A 20,482-nucleotide genomic window follows, 5' to 3' on the forward strand; every position below is an offset into this window, starting at 1 on the left:
CGGGCAGCTTCGAAGAAAGGATCAAGCTCGACGAGAGTTTCCGACGAGCGATACGGTGGTGGGGCACCCGCGCGCATCTGACGGCGGGCATGGACTTCCAGACCCCGGCCCACCAGGAGACTGTGACCACGGATGCCTCCCTGGAAGGGTGGGGAGCGCACACCGGAAATCTGCACGCAAGGGGACTCTGGCTCCCGACGGAGAAGTCCCTGCATATCAACGTCCTGGAGCTCCGTGCAGTGTTTTGGGCCCTCAGGTCCTTCCTTCCGTCCCTCAAGGGCAAGGTGGTGAGGATCTTCACCGACAACACCACCACCATGTTTTACATCAGGAAACAGGGCGGAACCAGGTCCCCAGCGCTGTCCAAGGAGGCGCAGGACCTGTGGCATTGGGCCGTCGCCCAAGGGATTTTTCTGGTGCCATTTCATCTGGCAGGGATAAAAAACACCGTCGCCGACTCACTCAGCAGGGAGCTGCGCTCGTGCCACGAGTGGGAACTACGGCAGGATCTGGTGGATCGCCTCTTCCGACGGTGGGGCACACCCCAGATCGACCTGTTCGCGACGGCGACGAACACCAAGTGCCGGAGGTTCGCCAGCAGGTTTCCCCAGACGAGGAGCATGGGCGATGCTTTCTCGTTCCCCTGGGAGGGCCTGTTCCTCTACGCGTTCCCTCCCTTGCCTCTGCTAATCCGGCTCGTCAACCAGCTCAAGAGGTCACGGTGCAGGATGATCCTCGTCGCACCTGCGTGGCCGAGGCAGATATGGTTCCCGGACCTTCTGGACTTGTCAGCGTCCCCGCCGATCAAGCTGCCGGCGGACGCGGATCTACTCTCCAGGGTAGGAGGCGCCATCCTCCACCACGACCCGAAGTCGCTGAACTTGCAGGCCTGGCTCCTGCAGCGCTAGAGTTTGGAGGATACGACATACCGGCCGATTGCAGAGAGGTTCTTGCAAAGGCCAGGGCGTCCTCGACTCTTAAATGCTACGGACACAAATGGAAGAGGTTCTCTGTCTGGTGCCACGCACAGAAGATTAACCCTCTACGGATTACGGCTCCCCAAGTACTGCCGTACCTGCTGACGCTGGCCAAGGCTGGTCTGGCACACGCGTCCATCAAGATTCATCTTGCTGCGATCTCCCGATACACCAGAACCACGGGGCGGACGTCCTTGTGGTCTCATCGTCTGGTGAAAGAGTTCATGAAGGGACTGTTCAGATCGTTCCCGCCGGTGAAGGCTCCGGCCCCGGCGTGGGAGCTCAACGTGGTGCTGACCAAGCTCATGGGACCTCCGTTCGAGCCTCTGCACTCGGCCCCGTTGAAGTTTCTATCGTGGAAAACAGCTTTTCTTGTGGCCATCACCTCCGCACGACGAGTGGGGGAGATCCAGGCCCTTTCCTGCAAGGCCCCGTACTTGACTTTCCACGACACGAGGGTAGTGCTCAGGACGCACCCCTCCTTCATGCCCAAGGTACCGTCGGACTTCCATCTCAACGAACCCTTGGTGTTGCCTGTGTTCTTCCCGTCGCCTTCGTCGCCGGCTGAGAGGACTTTGCACTCGCTGGATGTAGCTAGAGCGCTGAAGTTCTACGTGGACCGCACGAAGGGTTTTCGGAAGACGTCACAACTCTTTGTGAACTTTGGACCTGTCAATCAGGGGAAGGCTCTCTCGAAGGCTTCCATCTCCAGATGGCTCTCCGGCTGTATCATGTACTGTCACCGGTTGGCAAACCGACCGCTGCCTGGCGTCCGAGAGCCCATTCCACCAGAGCGATCGCAGCTACCACGGCGTTCCTATCTGGTGTGCCCCTGCTGGACATATGCAGGGCTGCTACGTGGAGGTCGACGCACACCTTCACGAAATTCTACTGCGTCGACCGGGATTCCAGGGAGGAGTCCAGGGTCGGCCAAGCAGTGCTGCGCAACCTGTTCGCCTGAGGTGAGCCTGGTGAGGAGGTAAGATGCTTAATGTTGAGTTGATGTGATGCTTAATGTTGAGCCTTTGCCACCTCCCGTGGTTGTGCATGTGTGTACTGCTATGTATTCTTTATTCATGAGCATGTGAATCCATGCCAGACCCCATGCTGGAGAAGGAACAAGTTACTTACCTGTAACTGTTGTTCTCCAGCATGGGTCTGGCATGGATTCACATGCGAACCCTCCCGCCTACCCCTCTGCGGCTCTTCACTTGGTCATACTGCCACTTCACGTGCTTCCAAATCTGAAGATGGCTGCCGGAGGCGGTGCTTAGGTAGAGGGCAGTCATTGGCTGTGGTCAGTATGACGCAGAGACCAGTGATTGGTTATTACTACGAAAGACAGATCAGAAACGAAACTGATACTGGTTTTTTCTTTACCGAGGATTCCCAGCCTGACGACAGGGAATATTCATGAGCATGTGAATCCATGCCAGACCCATGCTGGAGAACAACAGTTACAGGTAAGTAACTTGTTCCTTACCTATTTGTAATGCAGTATTATACCAAATTGAAGAAATATGATTCAAAAATACATTGCCCTCAAAGTTAAGCACCCACCATGACATTGAGTCTATAGACACTTTAATAATTGGTAACTTAGTAGAACCTCTGAGCAATGTCCCCATTGAGAAAATATTTTCTAACTTGAAAGGCACCAAAGCATTTCTTTCTATAGGCAACCAAATTGGCTCTTCTACAGTCTCTGACTTTGCATATTGGGCAGCCTTCTTCAAAACAAAACCCCCTATAATATTTTCCCAAATTTGGATATCCAAATCCCCCTTCCCCCAAATATATTTTGGAATTTTAGGAGCCTTTTTTTCACCCCAAAGAAAATCTTGGAATACCCGATCAATATCCTTAAGTAATTTCTTCGGAAAACTCAGAGGGATTGACTGCATAACATTTAAAACCTTAGGCAGAAGCGACATTTTAATAGCATTGATCTTAGCCCAGATCCCCAAATCTAATCTGGACCATTTTCTAGTATCTCTCTAAAGTGTATCCAACAGTTTAGCTACATTAAATTGAACCATTTTCCTCACATCTTTGATCAGAAAAAAACCCAAATATTTCACACAACTTTCGGACCATTTACAATTCCATTCTTCAAAATCTTCCCTTCTGACTGCAGTCGAGAGCGGGAAGACTTCTGTTTTGTCCCAATTTTTTCTATAACCCGAAAACTTACCAACTTTCTCAAGAATCTCCTTAAGAACCATGCTCCCCTTCTCAGGGTCTGAAAGCACCACCACTATATTATCCGCATAAGAGAGCGTTTTAATTTCCTTTGTTCTGAATGTCAAACCACATATTCTCTGCTCGTTACGTATTAATGCTACCAAGGGCTCTAAAGCAATATTAAATAAAAAAGCGACAATGGACATCCTTGTCTAATACCTCTACCATGACATTCTTACAAGGCCTTGAGACATTAAGAATGTGAAAATGACTATCGTACTATGCCTGGCGACATTTCAGATAGTGCAAGAGCTATGACAAAGGTAAGGAGGGGGGGGTAGGAGATGACAGACAAGCAACTATCATACTAAGCCTGACGACATTTCTTGTAGGGCCAGAGAGTTGACAGGTGGTGCGGGAGGAGGGAAGAGGAGAGGAACAAAACAAGCGACTATCGTACTAGGCCTGACGACAATTTGGATAGAGTAAGAATATAGTAAGGGGATAGGGAGAGGAAGAGAAGACTGAGAAACAGTGAGTGTGGTGAAGAAAAGAGGCAGCAAGTAGGAAGGGGAGGGGGAGCGAAATGCAAAAGGTAGGCAAACCGACGTCACAAGCATAAAGCGCGTGGGGGCTGCGCAAAAGGCACACCAAGTTGCAGCCAGATTTGAACTAAGTTGAATGCATAAACGCAGCCCGATTTGACTAACAACCAGAATCAGAAGCCAGCAGTGGGTACAAAAACACAGTGCAATCAGAAGTGCAAAGATGGAAGACCAGCAGAGAAGGAAACAGTCAAAAGAGGGTAGAAGCGTGTCCAGAAGAAGGGAGTAAACCCATAGCTATGGAGGTGTGTTATGGAAGTCCAGATTTCTTAGTAGTGTGCGGTAGCAGCATCATAGAAGTCTAAGTGCAGGGGGGATAAAAAGGACCTCAAGAAGCACTCTGTATGCAGAGAGGGGCCTTCGTTGTGGACCTTAGGTGTTATGGCCGGCTCCTGCCTCCTGGTTGCTGTGATTGGCTTAAAAGCCAAGTGCAACCAACGGGAGGGGGAGCAGGGCCAACCCAAGGCAGCAGATCAGTCCGAAATTACATGCGTCCATGTTAGAAGGCCCAAGGACAATGAGGCTGGGTTACAGGTTGCCAAGAAGTGGCACAAAAAGCAGTGAAGATGAATGCCCACAAAAGCACTTCACTTGCTCGGGATGATGGCATCATGCATTTACTTGGATCCTCACGCACGGCTCTGCATGCTTCCAATGCAAGAGTGGTTCGCGAAACAGTGCTCTCAGGCAAGCGGTTAGTGGGACGATCTAGTGGTTGTTTCGCTAACCCTAGTTTAAGCACTACGCTGGTCCTAGTTTAAGCAATACGCTGGTGGACAAAGGAAAACCTGTTAAAGGGAAAACGTTTTCACAACCCTACAGTGCAAGCAGTTGTCGCAACAGACCCATCACTCGCCCGGTGGGGAGCCCATTACCTTCACCACAAAGCACGTGGCCTGTGGACACAGATCACAGCCCAAAATCACATAAACCTTTTGGAACTGCTAGCAGTGCTCGGAGCACAGCAAGCTTTCCAAGTGCACCTGTCGGGTCAGACAGTACAAGTCCTCATGTACAGCACCACTGCCATGTTTCACATAAACAAGCAGGGGGGTGCACACTCTCCAAGTCTGTCCAGGCTAGCACAAAAAAGTGTGGAAGTTGGCACTTAAGCGAGGCATGTTCCTAACATCGCAACATGTTTTGGGGGACTCCATTCTCTGGCAGACTCATTAAGCAGAGATCCTGTACCTGAAGAGCATGAGTGGAAGCGCGACAGAAATATCCTAAACAATATCTTTTCCCCATGGGGTTTACCCACCCCTTTAGACTTGTTCGCCACAAGCCAAATAACGCAATGCCCAGACTTTGCATCCCAGTTTCCCCAACACAGGTACAAGGGGAACGCCCTGCGGATGATCTGGTCAGGGAAATGTGCCTGCGCTTTACCCCCCGCAACCCTGACTGCGCTACTGAGCCGGTTGGTGAACAAATGACACTAACCCTAATTGCTCCTATGTGGGTGAGACAACCTTGGTTTAGGCATCTGCAAAAACTGGCTATGTGCGATCCAATCAAACTCCGGTGCTCCTACAGCATGCTCAGACAGCATGGGGGACAACGTTACACCCACAACCTCAGCCTATGAACTTGGCAGCTTGGCTCCTGAAGTAATAGAATTTGGCCATTTAAAAAAACCTCAAAGTTGTATGGACATCCTCAAGGAGGCACGCAAACTAAACACCAGACACTGTTATTTTAACAAATGGAAAAGATTTGTAAAATGGTTCCATTAAAAGAATATAAACCTGATCAAATGTACTCCATCACACATTCTCCATTAAATGCTCTGTTTACTAGACTCCGGGCTAGTATTAAAAACCATTAAAGTTCACCTAGTGGCTCTATCCTCGTACACCACTTCTCAAAGCAAGGTGTCCTGGTGGAAAATCCCTGTCACTAAGGCATTCATGGAGGGGGTAAAAAGACGTTACCCTCCCATTTCAAACCCACCTCTAGGGTGAGATCCAAATGTATTTGCAAAACTCATAGAACCACCCTTTGAGCCTGTGCATAATTCCAGCCTTAAACACCTTACATAGAAGACTGCTTTCCTGGTGGCTATCACCTCCATACGAAGAGTCGGTGAACTACATGCTTTGTCAGTGCAAAACCCTTTGTTATCCACAAAGACAAATTGGTACTACGAACGCACCCTAGGTTTTCATATCTAAGTTCCATGTGAACCAGTCCATCGGACTACCAGCTTTCTTTCAAAATCCTTCCGCTCAGCTGAGGAAAATCTCAATACACTAGATGTAAGTGGGGCGGTCCTTTACTATGTAAACAAGACCTCTAAGGAAAACAGACCAACTGTTGGTCTCCATAGCATATGGTAGGGAAGATGATCACGTTTCAAAAAACGCCATCTGCAAATGGACAGTGAAATGCATACAGCTCTGCTACTCTCTCTCAAATAAAACTCTGCCTTTCACACTGAGAACTCACTCTACCAATGGTACAGGAGCTACCTCGGCCTTTATTGCAAAAGTCTGTACGCCATTTGCAAAGCAGCTGCATGGAGCTCTATTCATACTTTTACTCAGCACTACTGCATTGACACACATTCTAAAGCAGATTCACAGGTGGGACAACCAGTTCTAAAACATCTATTTGCTGCTGTACCTTCTCACAATCCACCACTTTCTCCAGACACTGCTTGCTAATCTATGCATAGCATGTGATCTAAGCAGATTCCACAAGCCTCAGAAGGCATAAATTGCTCACCGTAATCGTATTTCTGATGCTTGTATCGGCTTACATTCACATGGGCCCACCCTTCCTCCCCTGTGGAGTAGAAGGCGCATAGATGTTTGTCTGGCTTTATCTGCTTGCATGTGCTTTATTACATCTGTACTCAGGCTACACTTCATGCTACCTCATGTCAGAAACAACAATCTGAGGGACCTCGACGCGTGAAGTAGATGTCACACCAGGGATAGTATTACTGGCACACCCTGTTGACGTCCCTTCTTGAGTTTCGAAAACAAAAAATGTAATAATCTGCAGCTAACACTAGATGTCGGCCTATGCATAGCATGTGAATCTAAGCAGATACAAGCATCAGAAATAAGATTACGGTGAGTAATGTATCCCATATATAAGGCAATAGTTGGCAGGGTTAATTGGGTCTGACTCCAAAAACTCCTTTAGGATTGGTAGTACAGTAGCTACCTTGAAGCAGTACAGAAAGAACCCGAGAGAAACTGAAGGATACGCAATACTAGCAGGTGAATGGTACATGTTCCTTGACCATTTGTCTGGCTAATTGGTAAACTGGGGTGCTGGTCAGACTTCAGGATGGGTGCTAATCCAAAGGGGCAAATTGAGAAGGTGCATAGGCAGGAATTTGTGGGGATATGAGGGAGAGATTAAGCAGGTGGAGAAAGGTGAGGGTGTGAGATTTTAGTTATTTTGGATGAAAAGTAGTGGGCAAGGTCATTAAGCGGATAGTGAAAAGGAGATGGCACATGTCATAGAGGAGACAGATGGCTTGAAGTGTGGGGTAGAGTTTGTGCAAGGTGAGGGAAGAGTAGTAATCATTTCATCAAATTAATAGGAATTGGCAGTTTTGGAATGCCTCTTTGTAAACTATGAGAAAAGGGGAGGTGCATGGCATGTTTGTCTTGACGTGGGTATGAAGTGTGATCCAGTGTTGGGAGATGGATTGAGGGAGTGAAATTTCAAGGGGAAAAGTGGCGCTTCGAAGTGGAGCGGAGTCTGAGGAAAGACCTGCTGAATAGAAGAGGCCTGAGGAGGAGCAAGAGAAGAGAGGGTGGGGGGGCATAACTTTGCCTGGTTGATGGCCATTGAGTCTGGTTTGAATTGAAGTTTAGCATTAGAGCAACAGTATTACTGGAGTGGTCAGAGGGGGAAGTTTCAAGTATGAGGTTACATGTGAAAAGTGAGAAGGTGAGGATGAAGATTGATTATATCCTGGTAAGGAATCCTGGATTGCGGAGTGCTAACCTGAGATGCAAGAGCTGTTTGTTGCACCCCAAGACTTTGTTTGGACTTCAAGAGAAGATGCATTTCTCTTAGTCTCTGTTAGGGAAAATTCTCAGAAAAGTGTGAATTCCGCTGTACATTGGAGACCCTCAGCAACTTTCCTGGATTTTGAGGACTTGACTTTTTAACCTGGAGTGACACCCTTTTTCCCCACTCATGTATTTTAATGTGAGTGGAACACTGTTTCTTTTGGTTGTGGAGTCTGACAAACTCCATAGGCATCATTTTTTACATTGCGTCACACAGCACCTTCAGTGCAGTGGCACAGGGAAGTCTTTCAGATTTCCCCAAGGTTTAAATACCTTCTCTTGGATAAACTACTGTTTCCAAGAGCAGTGAAGTGAAATTGACTTTACTTACACTTGTAACTTCCTAGACCCAGCACACACTATCTTGCATCAGGGTGCTGGAGGGGTTACTTAGTATCCCCTTCGCCTAGCTTCTCATGTAACAATTTTGTGTTGGCCTTTCCTCGATGAATAGCTGGTGGCAGTGGTTTACTTTTGACTACCGTGGTGTTCGCAGCTGCAGTAAAGTACCCAACAGTGCCATTTTTGTCAAAATGGCCCGGTCTTCTTTTTTTGCCATTTCTTTGTTGAAAGGTCCTTCTTGAAATTTACTCTGCCCGCCAAACCAGGTTTGGTCTTTGGCAGGGTTCACGAGTGAAGCCCGCCTCTGGCTCCAGGGTGTCTGGTGGCGGCAGGAAGTAAGGGAGGTGCCTGGAACTCCCTATGCTTAGTCTCTTAGGAGACAGAAATGCACGCCTAGGTGATTGGCTGGCTGACCACTGGACGACGGAATCCGAAGAAGAACTTTTAAGAGACGCCTACTGCAATTCCTGCCCGGTGAAACCCTGCTGCTGTGCTGAAGCTCCAAATTCGCCTCGACTAGAGAAGCCCTGCAAGGACAACTTCTCCCCTTGAGTTGGTGGGACCAATCAACTCCAAGGTAAGCCACCTGGACATCCTCTCGGAGCTGGCTGAATTTCCACTGCCATTGCTGCTGGAAACCATAGAGCCAGGGAGAGGAAGACCAGGACTCTCAAGAAGCAGGACTGACCGAGCCTGAGCCACATCAAGAGAACTGGACCCCAGATGCAAGGAAAGTCCAACTCAACAGCCAAGAGCCTGCGGTGTTGCTATTTGCTTAGATGCGAGGAGCTAAAACTGCAAAGTGCCACTGAATAGTAGTTGGTCCTTTTCTGTCGCAGACAGTCCCGTTGCAGTGCAGGAGTCCTCCAGACATCCCCACTCTTGTTCCTACAACTGAGGCCGATGAACACAGGATGTGCAAAGGTGGCCAGGAACAGAAGCCAGCCAAAGCCCTTTCTTCTAACCAAAGGTACTGTAAAGTCTAAGAGAACTTACCTCTTGTTGTGTAACTTCACTTGTTCTCAGTTGAGACTTGTCTTGGCTGCTTTTGTAGAGTTGCTATCAGCTTCTTTACCTCAAAAGCCTAATCAGCTTGTGGCCATACTTTGATTTCTTCTTTTCTAAAAAGACTTCTAAAACCTTGTGCAAGACTTTTACATACCTGCAGGAATTGCTTCAGCTTACCTAGACTTTTGCCCAATTGACTTTGCCCTGGCCTGGCTACCTGAATGACTCTTCGTCCCTCTGACTGTGTGTTTGGCCTTCCTTTCAGGAAGGGGTTAACCTACTTTGCATTGGGGGTTACCAAAAGTACTTACCTGCTTCCGAATATTTGTGAGATCTCTTGTTTGTTCTAATAGCCTTTTTCTATGACATACTCCCAAGTATTGCCCTAAATGCAACAGTGATATATTAATGTCCACAGTGTCCTAGTTATTTAAGTCACCTCAGGGTGTAGGAAGTGTCAGTAGGACATCCCAAATAGGTACTTACTGATTTAGTGAAACTAAGAGTGTATTTTGGAGTGTAATTGTGTGTTAATATTATATTGCCCCTTCTGAAGAAGGCTTACTCAAACTGACTGTTAAATAAATCAATAATTGTTTAATCAAGAAACCTTGTGTGTAAGAGTTTATTTGAATACCTGTCACTGTGAATCTCTGTGTAACTCACCTACAGCTCACATTGACCCCTCTTGAGATAAGCCTGGCTGCTCAACACGCTACCAACCTGTGTAGTACAGACTTCTACCAAAGCTTGGGTTCCTATTACCAGGGGGTTCAGGGCTGTTGAAGTGCACCCAAAGGGTACTGCAGAAGTCTCCTTGTATAACTAATAAACCAATATCTTTTCAACTTGACGTTGGTGTCTGCTCTAAATTGATTTTCCTTGGCATTTTGGCAACCCTAATTATACCCTTGCAATTGAAATGCTGACCGGGCACAGCAATGAGGAGAATATGGTGTCGGTGAACCACCAGTTGACCTGAATTACAACAGAGGTTCATGGTCCCTGAGAAAGATGAACATTAGTAAACAACACAAATCCTAAAATACAACACACACAAAATAAAACATACCAGTCCTCTTTACCTGTAATGCCATAATTTGTCTCTGCTTCCCTTGGTACTCACTACAGACGTGTAGTATTCATTGAGTGTCTTGTTTTTGTTTTAGTTGCTGTGGCCATTGCGGTCTACACCAGAGCACCTTTTCAGAATTGAGGCCTCCTTACAAGCGCCCAACCTCACCATGACAACACCACCTTTTAGTAGAGCTCTTAAAAGTGTATTACACTTCTGCTTGACACAGGTTTTTTGGTTCTTAAAAACCCATGCTGATTTTTAACTCCAAATTAACCTGCAGCACTTCTTGTTTTACAAAGCCTTCTGTTTCTGTATAAATTACAGTAACTGGTGGTGTTGGTGGAAGCCATGAATTAAAAGCTTTCACATATGCCAATGCAAATGACTAGACCACGTCCTTCTCCGAGAAGTATTCCATGTGAATGTGCATAGTTGAAATTCATTTGTAACCTTATTTTTTATTTTCTCCCCTGGGTTCAAGAGAAATATTTTCTTCAACCCTGACCATGGCTCTTGCACCGTTGCCTCTCTCATACTGTTTTCTCATGAATTGTAACAATTCTGATCTTCTTTTAAGGCCAAAGACATCCTAATCCATAGACCCCAAGATCTCTCTCAGAGAAATGTGGAGCAACCAAAAGAAGCCCCAGCTGTTAAAAAAAGGAAGACTCGTCCTCCCGCAGAGAGAAAAAAGCCTGAAACCATTAGCAGTGCACCACACGACCAGGAAGGCAGTTTCCCATGTGTAAAGTGTGGCAGGTAAGAGTACATTTTGTTGGCTAGGAAAGAACTGAAAACATAAGCATGAATAAAAAAATATATATATATATATATATATCCAAACTGCTTCCTAGTTCCGCAAATGTTCTAATTTGGGGGTAGCTGTCTGTGATTGCTTTTCTCCAGCATGGGGTCTGGCATGGATTCACATGATCATGTGTATTCCCTGTCGTCAGGCTGGGAATCCTCTGTAAAAGAAAACAGTTTCACTTTCACTTATATACTGTCTTTCTCCTATAAACCAATCGCTGAGCTCTGGGTCATATTGCCCCCAGCCAATGACTGCCCTCTCCCTAAGCCCCTCCTCTGTCAGGCCATCTTCAGATTTTTTTTTTTTTTAATGTCCTATTATTGGCATTTTTATAAATGTAAACAAATACATGCTTCCCCCCCCCCCCCCATTACTTTACTTTAAATTATTTCTAAGGCACGACCAAAGTGGCCCGGAGTCATACGAGTGCCGAAAAAGCAGTAGATGTTGGAGTGGATGAGAGAGGGGGCCTAAACTGGCCGTAAAGAGATGTTTTAAGATGTTTCTTAAAGCACTCCAAGGAGGGACTGTTTCTTAGTTCGAGGGGCAAGGTATTCCATTTAACAGGTGCAGCCACCCAGAATGCGCCCTTTTTTACCAATTCGAGAGAAACCTTCGGTATTTTCAACATTTTAGCATTGTTAGAGCGGAGAGATCCAACTTCAAGTTTATTTTTTAAGTCTACAGGCTATATAAGCAGGGTAGAGCCCTGCCAAGGATTTGTAAGTGATAGTGAGAAGACTGAAATCAATCCTAGAGACTATGGGAAGCCAGTGCAGATTTCTGCTCACCTCCGACACAAATGCGCATACTTCTGCATTCCCATAATCGCTCTGATGGTACTGTTTTGAAATACTTGAAGTTTGTAAAGTTCTCTATTTCCCACCCCCACCAAAAGGGAACTGCAGTAGTCCATTTTGGATGAAATGATGGCTCGGGCTACTGTTTCGCAGCCCTTTTGGGAAAGAAAAGGGGCGAAAGGAGCCATATGTAGTGAGCCGAAGCGGAGACCAGGCTCTCGACCTGGGCTGTCATATTAAGTGACTGGTCAAAAATCATCGCCAATATTTTGATTTTCCTTTTGGTGGGGATAGCGTGATTCGCAATACAGAAGGAGTCCTAGTCCGAATTTAGCTTCAAGAGTCTGGGCCTGGAAACAACAAGCATGAGTTCAGTCTTTTTGTGGTTCAAGGCCAGCCCACTCGTGTCCATCAGTTCGTTTATCAAATCATGAATTTCCAACACAGTTTTGGCATCTCTCTCATAAATGCCCGATAGCGGAATGGGGCATTCAGTATTGTCCGCATAGTTTGAGAAGCATATTTTTTCTTCTCAAGTATTTGGAAGAGGGGGGCCGTAAAAATGTTGTAGATAACGGCGATAGAGAAGCCCTTGGAGAACACCATAGTTAAGAGGGACTGGGTCAGCTTCTGCTAGCTTGCTACAAACCCGAATGGTCCTATTACCTAGTAAGGACTGCATCCAGTCCCTCGCTTGGTCACAAAGGTTTACCACCTCTTGTAATCTAGTCAACAGGAGAGGGTGGTCCACTAAATCGAACGCGGTGGACAAGTCCAAGGACACCAGCAACATAGTTGTCCCGTCATTGATATTTGCATTCATATTGGACTTAAGTTCCAAAATAAACCGAAATAAACTTGCTTTATATTTATGCTTTAAAATAAAATTGAAAACCTTCCTATTCAAATAAAGCCCCAGTAAATCGAACACCATACATCAGAATCTCACACACTTATTTGTTGTCCCGTCACTATGGCCCTGTCTATATGAAACGCGCTCTGATGCCTGCGGGCTGCAGCGCTATACAAATAAATAAATAAAAGCGCTGATTCAGTGCTGAAGCCAGGTCTAAAACCTGACTGAACTTTATTCAAAATCGGATGATCTTTTATGTGGCCCAAAAGTTGTTCGTAGGCAACTCTGTCCATGATATTCGGTAATTCGAGAGTGGTTTGGAGGGGACTAGGACATCCCCTGGATCGCTGCGATGCATATAGTTCGTAATTGTTCGAGGAGTATACCACAGGGCCAATGTCTATAGAACATCCAGAATTCGGATACTTTGGGGGCACCATTGTTCACGGAAGTCTTTGTGCAAACAGTATAGTGCCACCTCCCAGTCATCCTTAAATTTAGCGTAATCACCTTGAATGGTATAGGTTACCCATTGTGGCACTGTATAGTGCCAGATGGTGGCTACCCATTCTTGCTCGGTGGGGATCGTTGCCCGTTTCCATTTTTGCAATATTAGTGATAGGGCCGCTACACTCAGAACCATGTATGCCACCTTTTGGGGTTTGATCATGAGTGTGTCCAGAACGTCGCCCAGCACCAGTAGGGACTCCCCACACTCGCTTCATATTTGAGAGCCAAAGATAGCCTTCATTGCCCGATTAACTGCCTCCCAGAAAGATTTCAGTATTGGACAGGTCCACCAGATGTGTGTGCATGTGCCTACCTCCTTGCAACCCCTCCAGCATGTGTGCATGTGCCTACCTCCTTGCAACCCCTCCAGCATGCCTGGGGCGCTGAGGGGTAGATATTATGCAGTTTTTTCGGGGTTAAATGCCACTGTACCAACATCCTAATCCACATTTCCCAGCTCTGCATCCCCCTCATTAGCTTTGGGATCCTCTGCCACACTTTCCACCCTTGTTCCTCAGATATTGGGAGGGGTAATAGGTCCGCCCATTGATTCATGTAGGTCCATTGAGACTGGGCCACTGATGTGGAGAGCAGTTTGTAGAAATGCTTATCATTTGTCAGTCTCCCGAGTTAGTCAACAAGTATTTTTGCAGTGGGGTAAGCTCCCAGGCCATAGATTGTTTACATAAGTGAAATGACTTGACCTCTTGCCCGTCCATCATATCCCCTGCTTGCAGGCAGCTCACGTCTTCCCACCTGGCAGACGCCCCTTTCTCCGACCCGGGGGGAAATTGTCGGTTACAAAATAAAGTTGTGAACGGGGATGAGTAAGATGTAATGCCTGCTCTCGTAACCACTGCATCCCACATATCACCACCAGAGCTGTTATCTGGCTTCTGTGCATGTTGGGGGTGTGGTGGGGGGGGTCTATCCGCTTTTGGGTACCACAGGACTTTGTCGAGGGGTCTATCCACCACCGCCCTATCCATTCTATTCCAGATCTTGTCCTGGTCCCCTCCAAACCACTCTCGGATTACCCTTAACTGGGGCGCTCGGTAGTACATCTGGAAGTTAGGGACACCCATTCCACCCGCTCCTGCCGGGTCTGGTATGACTTTCTACGCCACCCAGGGCCTTTTCCCTTGCCAAATAAAATTTCCCACCATTTTGATCAGGGATTTAAAGTATTTTTGTGGTATCACCAGGGGCAGGACTTGGAATTAATATACAACTCTAGGAAGTATTATCAGTTTAATAATGTTGATCCAGCCCATCCATGACACGTTGAGAGGTCCACGCTCTCCGAGCCATATCCTTATTGATTCTAATAACTGGGCGAAGTTTTCTTGATACATACCGCCTAGAGAGTTAGTTTGGCGCCACCCATAGGTATCGTAGAGGTCCCTCTGTTCGCACATATTGACCCGCGACTGGAAAGTCTGAGGGTCTGGGCCTGTCTCCTTGTAGGATCATCATTTCAGATTTTTGGTTGTTGATTTTGAGACCCGCTAGCTTTCTAAATTCCCCCAGAAGTATCGCTAGTCCTGAGGGTAATGAGTTTAAATCGGTCAGTGCCATTAAAAGGTCGTCCGTGAAGGCCATTACCTTGTGATCCTCCCCTCCAAAGGTGACCCCATTTATCCCTGTCTTCTGTCTGACCTTCGCTAGCAGAAGTTCTAAGTTTGTTGCGTACAGTACCGGGGACATGGGGCAACCCTGTTTGGTTCCCCTAAATATATTTATCGCCTTGGAGATATGCCTGTTTATAGCTAGCCTTATGAGTGAAGGCTTGTAATTGGCTTTGACCAGACAGAGAAACCCAACCTCATGGCCTCCATAGTGAGGAACAGGAATGACAACCCTACTCGGTCGAAGGCCTTCTCTGCTTCCAGGGCCAGCACCCCCGCTGAGAGGCCAACCTTGTTTATTTTTTCTTTTAAGCGACATACTCGCCTTATAATGTTGCACGTTTGTCTCCCACTGATGAAGCCTGCTTGGTCAGGGTGGATCAGGCCTGGCACTATTTTGTCTATCCTAGAGGTCAGGATTTTGGTGATAATTTTAGCATCCAAATTTATCAGTGCGATCAGGCGTTATGAGCTACACTGGGTTTCATCCTTATTGGGCTTGGGGGGGGGGGGGGGAAAGATCACTTTCGCCTCTTTCATGGAACGGGAGATTTGCCCTGTGTTGCAGAAGGAGTGAAAGAGGGCTGTCATTACTGGGGCCAGTGTATCTTGGAAGGCATTTAAGAATATTGCGGGGAAGCTGTCCGGGCCAGGGGCTTTATTCAAAGGTAGGGATCAGATTGCCGCCTTTACTTCATACTCTGTGATTCCACTCTTCACAGCATCTCTTTGGCTTTGGTCAAGCTTTTGAAGCTGGCATGATCTAAGGAAGGCCTCCTGGAACTCACTATCCAGGGTCTCCGAGGAGTAGAGATTTGTGTAGTATTCCATAAACACCTGGAGGATCTCCTATGAGGGTGTGTTAACTAACGGTTCCCTTGGGGGTCTGGATGTGAAGTATCATCCTAGCCGCCTCCTTTTTCCTTACCTACCGAGCCAGAAGTCGGTCAGCCTTATTTGCCTGTATGTAATATTGCTGTCTCAGAAATAGTAGCGACTTCTCTGCCTGTTTAGTGTGAAGAATGTTAATTTGACCTTTTAAGGTGTCTATACTCCTTTCTAGTTGCTACCCCCTTATCAGTTTGCATTCTGGCCATCACCCCTTTTAAGCGTTGTTCTAAGTCTTCTTGTAGGGCTTGCTCCTGTTTAGATTGCAGCGCTTTGCTATTAGTTTTGCCTGTACGGTTGCCTTAAAGGCGTCCCATACGACCTGTTCCTTCTGGGCCGGGGTCCTATTTCTCTTGAAGAATTCACGAATGGTATACTGTATCTCATTACAGATGATCGTATCCCTCAACAGGTGACTGGGGAACCGCCACGGTCAGAGTCCCGACCCTCCCAACGGAATTCCAAAAGCAGGGGGGGATGATCCGATAAGGCTATAGGCCCCAATTTTATGTTCTGAATCTGACCAAGGAGCATGACGGAGGCCCATACAGTCGATTCTCAAAGGTTTGATACACATGGAAATAGACTGTGTACCCCTTGGCGCACCCCCCTGCGATTCACGCCAGGCATAGACAAGGTTTAGCCGGTCCAATGTGGCCCGTAGGTTTTGAGACGGTCCTCTAGCCGCGGGGGTCCCACTCACACTTCTGGCGTCCCTTGGGTGCCATGCCATGTTGAAGTCCCCCATTAATATAAGCTGTCCCTCCGAGTATTGGGCCAGCTTTGCCGCTACTCCCCGCAAGAATCCATCCTTTCCTGAGTTGGGGGCATACACAGTTGCAATTGTGAGTAACTTGCCCCCCCCCCCCCATCTTAGCTGGGCAAAGAGATATCTGCCTTCCTTGTCTACCTTCATCCCTTCAATCTTAGGTCGGCAAGATCTCTGAATGCTATGAGGACTCCTCATACTTTACCCTTGACATTTGCCTGTAGTTCTTGGGGATAACCCCTTAGCCTCAGTTTATACCCGTCTTTCAGACGAATGTGAGTCTCTTGGAGAGTCACTATTTCAGGTTTTGCTTCTTGCAGGAAACTCTCTCTAACTTCTGCCTTTTGGTTGGTGTGTTCAGCCCTCTAACATTCAATGAGAGTAGGTGAATCCCCTTCTTACCACCCATCCCCTTGATTGCCCTGTATACTCCCATCATGCAGCGGTCCCCCTCTCTCGAACCCCCTGACAATCCGAAATAGAAAGGTCCATCTGTATGGGATCTGGGCTTGAGACAGGGCCCTGGTCACCGGCCCCATTTGCCTTCTTTTTTGCCAGCATAGTTTTGGCCAGGTTTTGGAAATGTTGGATCTCCATGCCGTTGATTTTTATGGGGGCCCCTTTCCTTGCCGCTTGTAGGATCGCTTCTTTCTGGTTGTATCTTTGCAGTGCCATTACCACCTCCCTTGGCCTGGAGCCCAGCTCAGATTTTACCGGGCCAATGCGATGGATTCTGTCAATGGGGACATCCCCTCTGCCTCTATGTCCAGGAAGTCTTTGAAGACTAGCTGCATTGTATCCCGGAGGTCGCAGTCGTTTACGTTTTACGGAAGTTCCTTAACCCTGATGTTCACCCTTTGCGAGCGGTTCTCCAGATCCTCGGTTTGGAGCTAAAGATTGTGAGTTGCTAGTTGGTCCGCCAGAGCATCTATCTAGTTCTACAATTTTGCTTTTAATTTCCTGCAGAGATTGGGCAAGATTGTTTCGTATTAGGCTCAGTTGTGTTTGCAATGTGTCTATCGTTTGGTCACTGAATGCTTTGAAGCATTGTTGCAGGACTTCACTTCTTGTATCTGCACTGGGGGCACCTCTGTTTCTGGCTGGTCCATCGCCTCCCGTTCTTCTTCCGTTGTGTTCGCCCCATCTTTCCTCCAAAGTTTATGGAGGGCTCCTTCTTGGTTTTTTGCCATTTTGGCCACTGGGGCCCCTTCCTTGAGCTCCTTAGGCTTTTTCTGTGCCATTACTCAGGACTGTCAGTATGATTCGAGTCTTGTTGTCAGGCTCGGGGTACCGTTGGTTATGTCTGGACCACGATTCGCAATGCCTCTGAAGGGGGAGTGGGCTCTCCTTACTCGCTCTGAATCTGCTGGTCACAGGGTGACCTTGCTGCAATTTATTAGTTGGATTTGAGTTGTAGTAAGATTAGCTGCTGCTGTGCCCAGGATGTGTGCCACTTCCTTCCAAGTTTGTGAGATTTGTAAGTGCCTTGATGTTGTTCAGCCCGTTGCCCCTAAGGCAGCTTGCGCACAGGGGGACCTGTGTTGATGCCCTGTTTCGAAGGGATTGTGTCCTCTGACGTATTCCTTATCTTTGATAATTCGTCTCCAACTTGCTGGCCTGGGAAATGATTTTCAGCAGAGGGCGCTGCGCATCGCCGTCCGTCGAGTTGGTGTCCCTCGATAGCCACCGTATCAGCGCCAACGTCACCATGCCCATAAATAGCCACACGCAGCGTCCATTGCTCAGTTCCGTTTTTCCGCGCTTTGTGGGGCCTCGGAATATCGTTGCTCAGTTCTTCAGTCAAATATACTTCATTATTCCTCGTGAATACCGACTCGTACTCGATGGCTTCCTCATCCGAACCGACGACTCCACGGTCCGGCTTCAAAAAATGTCGAGACTGTGGAAAGAAAATGTCGTTGATGGATCCTCACAGGATCTGTTTGTGGTTCCTGGGAGTCGAGCACCATTGTTCGGAGTGCGAGGACTGCATGTCCATGACGGCGAAAGCCTTGAAGGAGCGTAAGGGGAAGCTCGAGAGAGGTAAGGCAGTTAAAACTTCTTCGAAGGTTTCCTCGGCGGAGTTGAGACATTCTTCTCCTCGCCATCACAAAAGACATTCTCGTTCTAGGTCTCGAAGCAGTTCCCATCACTCTTCGAGATCTAAGCATTCAAAAAAGAGACGTTGAAGATCCCCTTCCTCGTCGTCTTCCGTTTCCCCGAAAAGGGTCTCCTGCCCCTCAAAACATAGCTCTCAGGCTGAGTGGGAGGAATTCAGGAAAAAGATGCTTGGCGTCTTCGAGAAAGCGGCCTCGACCCCCTCGAAGACTGCTGAAGGTGATACCCTGGGTGAAAGACCCGAAAAATCAAAACGCCGCGAGCCGCAGCACCCGGTGAAAAAAGAAGCTACTCGAGAGCGTCACAAACCCTCGAGTAAAGGCAAGGTCGCGTCTTCGACGCCGGCGTCGAAGATCCCTTTGACGCATAGATCTGCGTGTTCGCCATTATCGAAGGGTTCTTCAACGCACAGGTCAGTCGATTCGACGCCGTCTTCGACGTAGACGGCGAGAAAGGACAAACCCACGGCCACCTCACAGCCAGTGGCCATACCCAGAGCCTCGATCACGAGAATGTCGTTGACAACCTAGAGTAGAATTCCGATACTCTCGAGTTCCTCGAGGCCTCTACCAACTTTCTCGATGGCTTCGAAGCCTTTAACGTCCGCGTCAACGTCGTTGACGTTTTCTCAGCCAATTATGACGAATTTGGCCCCTTCTGCTCTGTAAATGGGATTTATACCATTTCCAAGATCTGATCATTCCAGAGCCTTAGCATCTATTTATGAGGAAGGGGAGAATTCAGATCAGGAGAGACCTTTTGAGTTGCAGGGATCTGCAACTCCTGTACCAGAGGAATTTACCTCTGAGGAAGGTAGGTTAAAGGACCTCCAAGAATCCTTACATGAAGCAAGTGGGTTGGACACTTCCCCAGAAGTGGAATTTGCCAAACCAGACCCATGGGAACATGCTGAAACCCCTTATAGAACCTTGATGGCAATGATAATAGAGTTTATGGGGTGGTCTACACCCTCACCTGCTTTTCAGCAAGACGACCTCACAGACATTTTGGTTAAAGGTCCATAGGAGGATCCTGTGGTGCCATTTCATGCGGCATTACAAAGGAAAATATTGGCAAACTGGGAAACCCCCGAGGTTATCCCGGCGGTTAACAAAATATTATCAGCCAAGTATAGGGTGTCTACTGCTGACCCTGAATATTTATCCAAACACCCAACTCCGGAGAGTCTGGTTGTTCAGGCAGCAACTTCATCAGGTAGTAAATCGGCTTACCCTACTGTTCCACAGGACAGGGATGACAAGAGATATGACTTTATGGCCAAAAACGTCTTTTCTGCATGTAGCATGGCGTTGAAATCCATCAATGCTACTTGTACGCTCGCAAGGTTCAGCCACACACTTTGGGAGTGTGCTTCATCAGCGGCTGACTGCCTCCCGGAGGGAGAAGAAAGGGAAGCGTTTCTAAACATCATTAAGGATGGAAAGACGCAATGTGCGAATCCCTTCAGACTGGCATCGATTCTGCTGACAGGATCAGCTGGGCCATGGCGGCAAGTACAACAACCCGGAGATTTGCTTGGTTGCGAAAGTCTGGTTTTTGCTCCAGATGTGCAAAGCAGACTCTTGAATATGCCCTTTGACGGCTCTTCTTTGTTTGGTAAGAAGGCAGATGACAGTTTAGAAGAGCTTCAACCATCAAAGGCAGCAGCAAAATCCCTGGGAGCTGCAATCCGTCAGGCACCATATCGCCCCTCAGGGACCTCTTGGAGAGGTAAGTCCTTTCCATTCTATTCCGCATTCGGAAGAGGCAGAGGACAGCCAGTTCAAAGGGGTCAGAAAAAATTCACCCGAGGTGGACGGGTTAAAAATACAAAAGCCTCTTTACCCTTGGCATCGGCCGCCTCCTAACCA

The 20,482-nt window shown here is 47.7% G+C and overlaps 1 protein-coding gene across 4 annotated transcripts in view; it reads left to right on the plus strand.

Annotated features, from left to right (window-relative positions):
* Nucleotides 1-20,482, plus strand: part of MIDEAS (mitotic deacetylase associated SANT domain protein) — a 1,134,261-nt gene that overhangs the window by 1,065,153 nt on the left and 48,626 nt on the right. For all 4 annotated transcript variants that reach the window (XM_069638766.1, XM_069638765.1, XM_069638767.1 and 1 more), the window contains one exon: nucleotides 10,809-10,990. In XM_069638766.1, the coding sequence (XP_069494867.1) occupies nucleotides 10,809-10,990 (182 nt within the window). The remainder of the gene's footprint in view (nucleotides 1-10,808; nucleotides 10,991-20,482) is intronic.

Source organism: Ambystoma mexicanum, chromosome 14, assembly GCF_040938575.1.
Source record: "Ambystoma mexicanum isolate Mex_15411 chromosome 14, UKY_AmexF1_1, whole genome shotgun sequence".
Lineage (NCBI taxonomy): Eukaryota > Metazoa > Chordata > Amphibia > Caudata > Ambystomatidae > Ambystoma > Ambystoma mexicanum.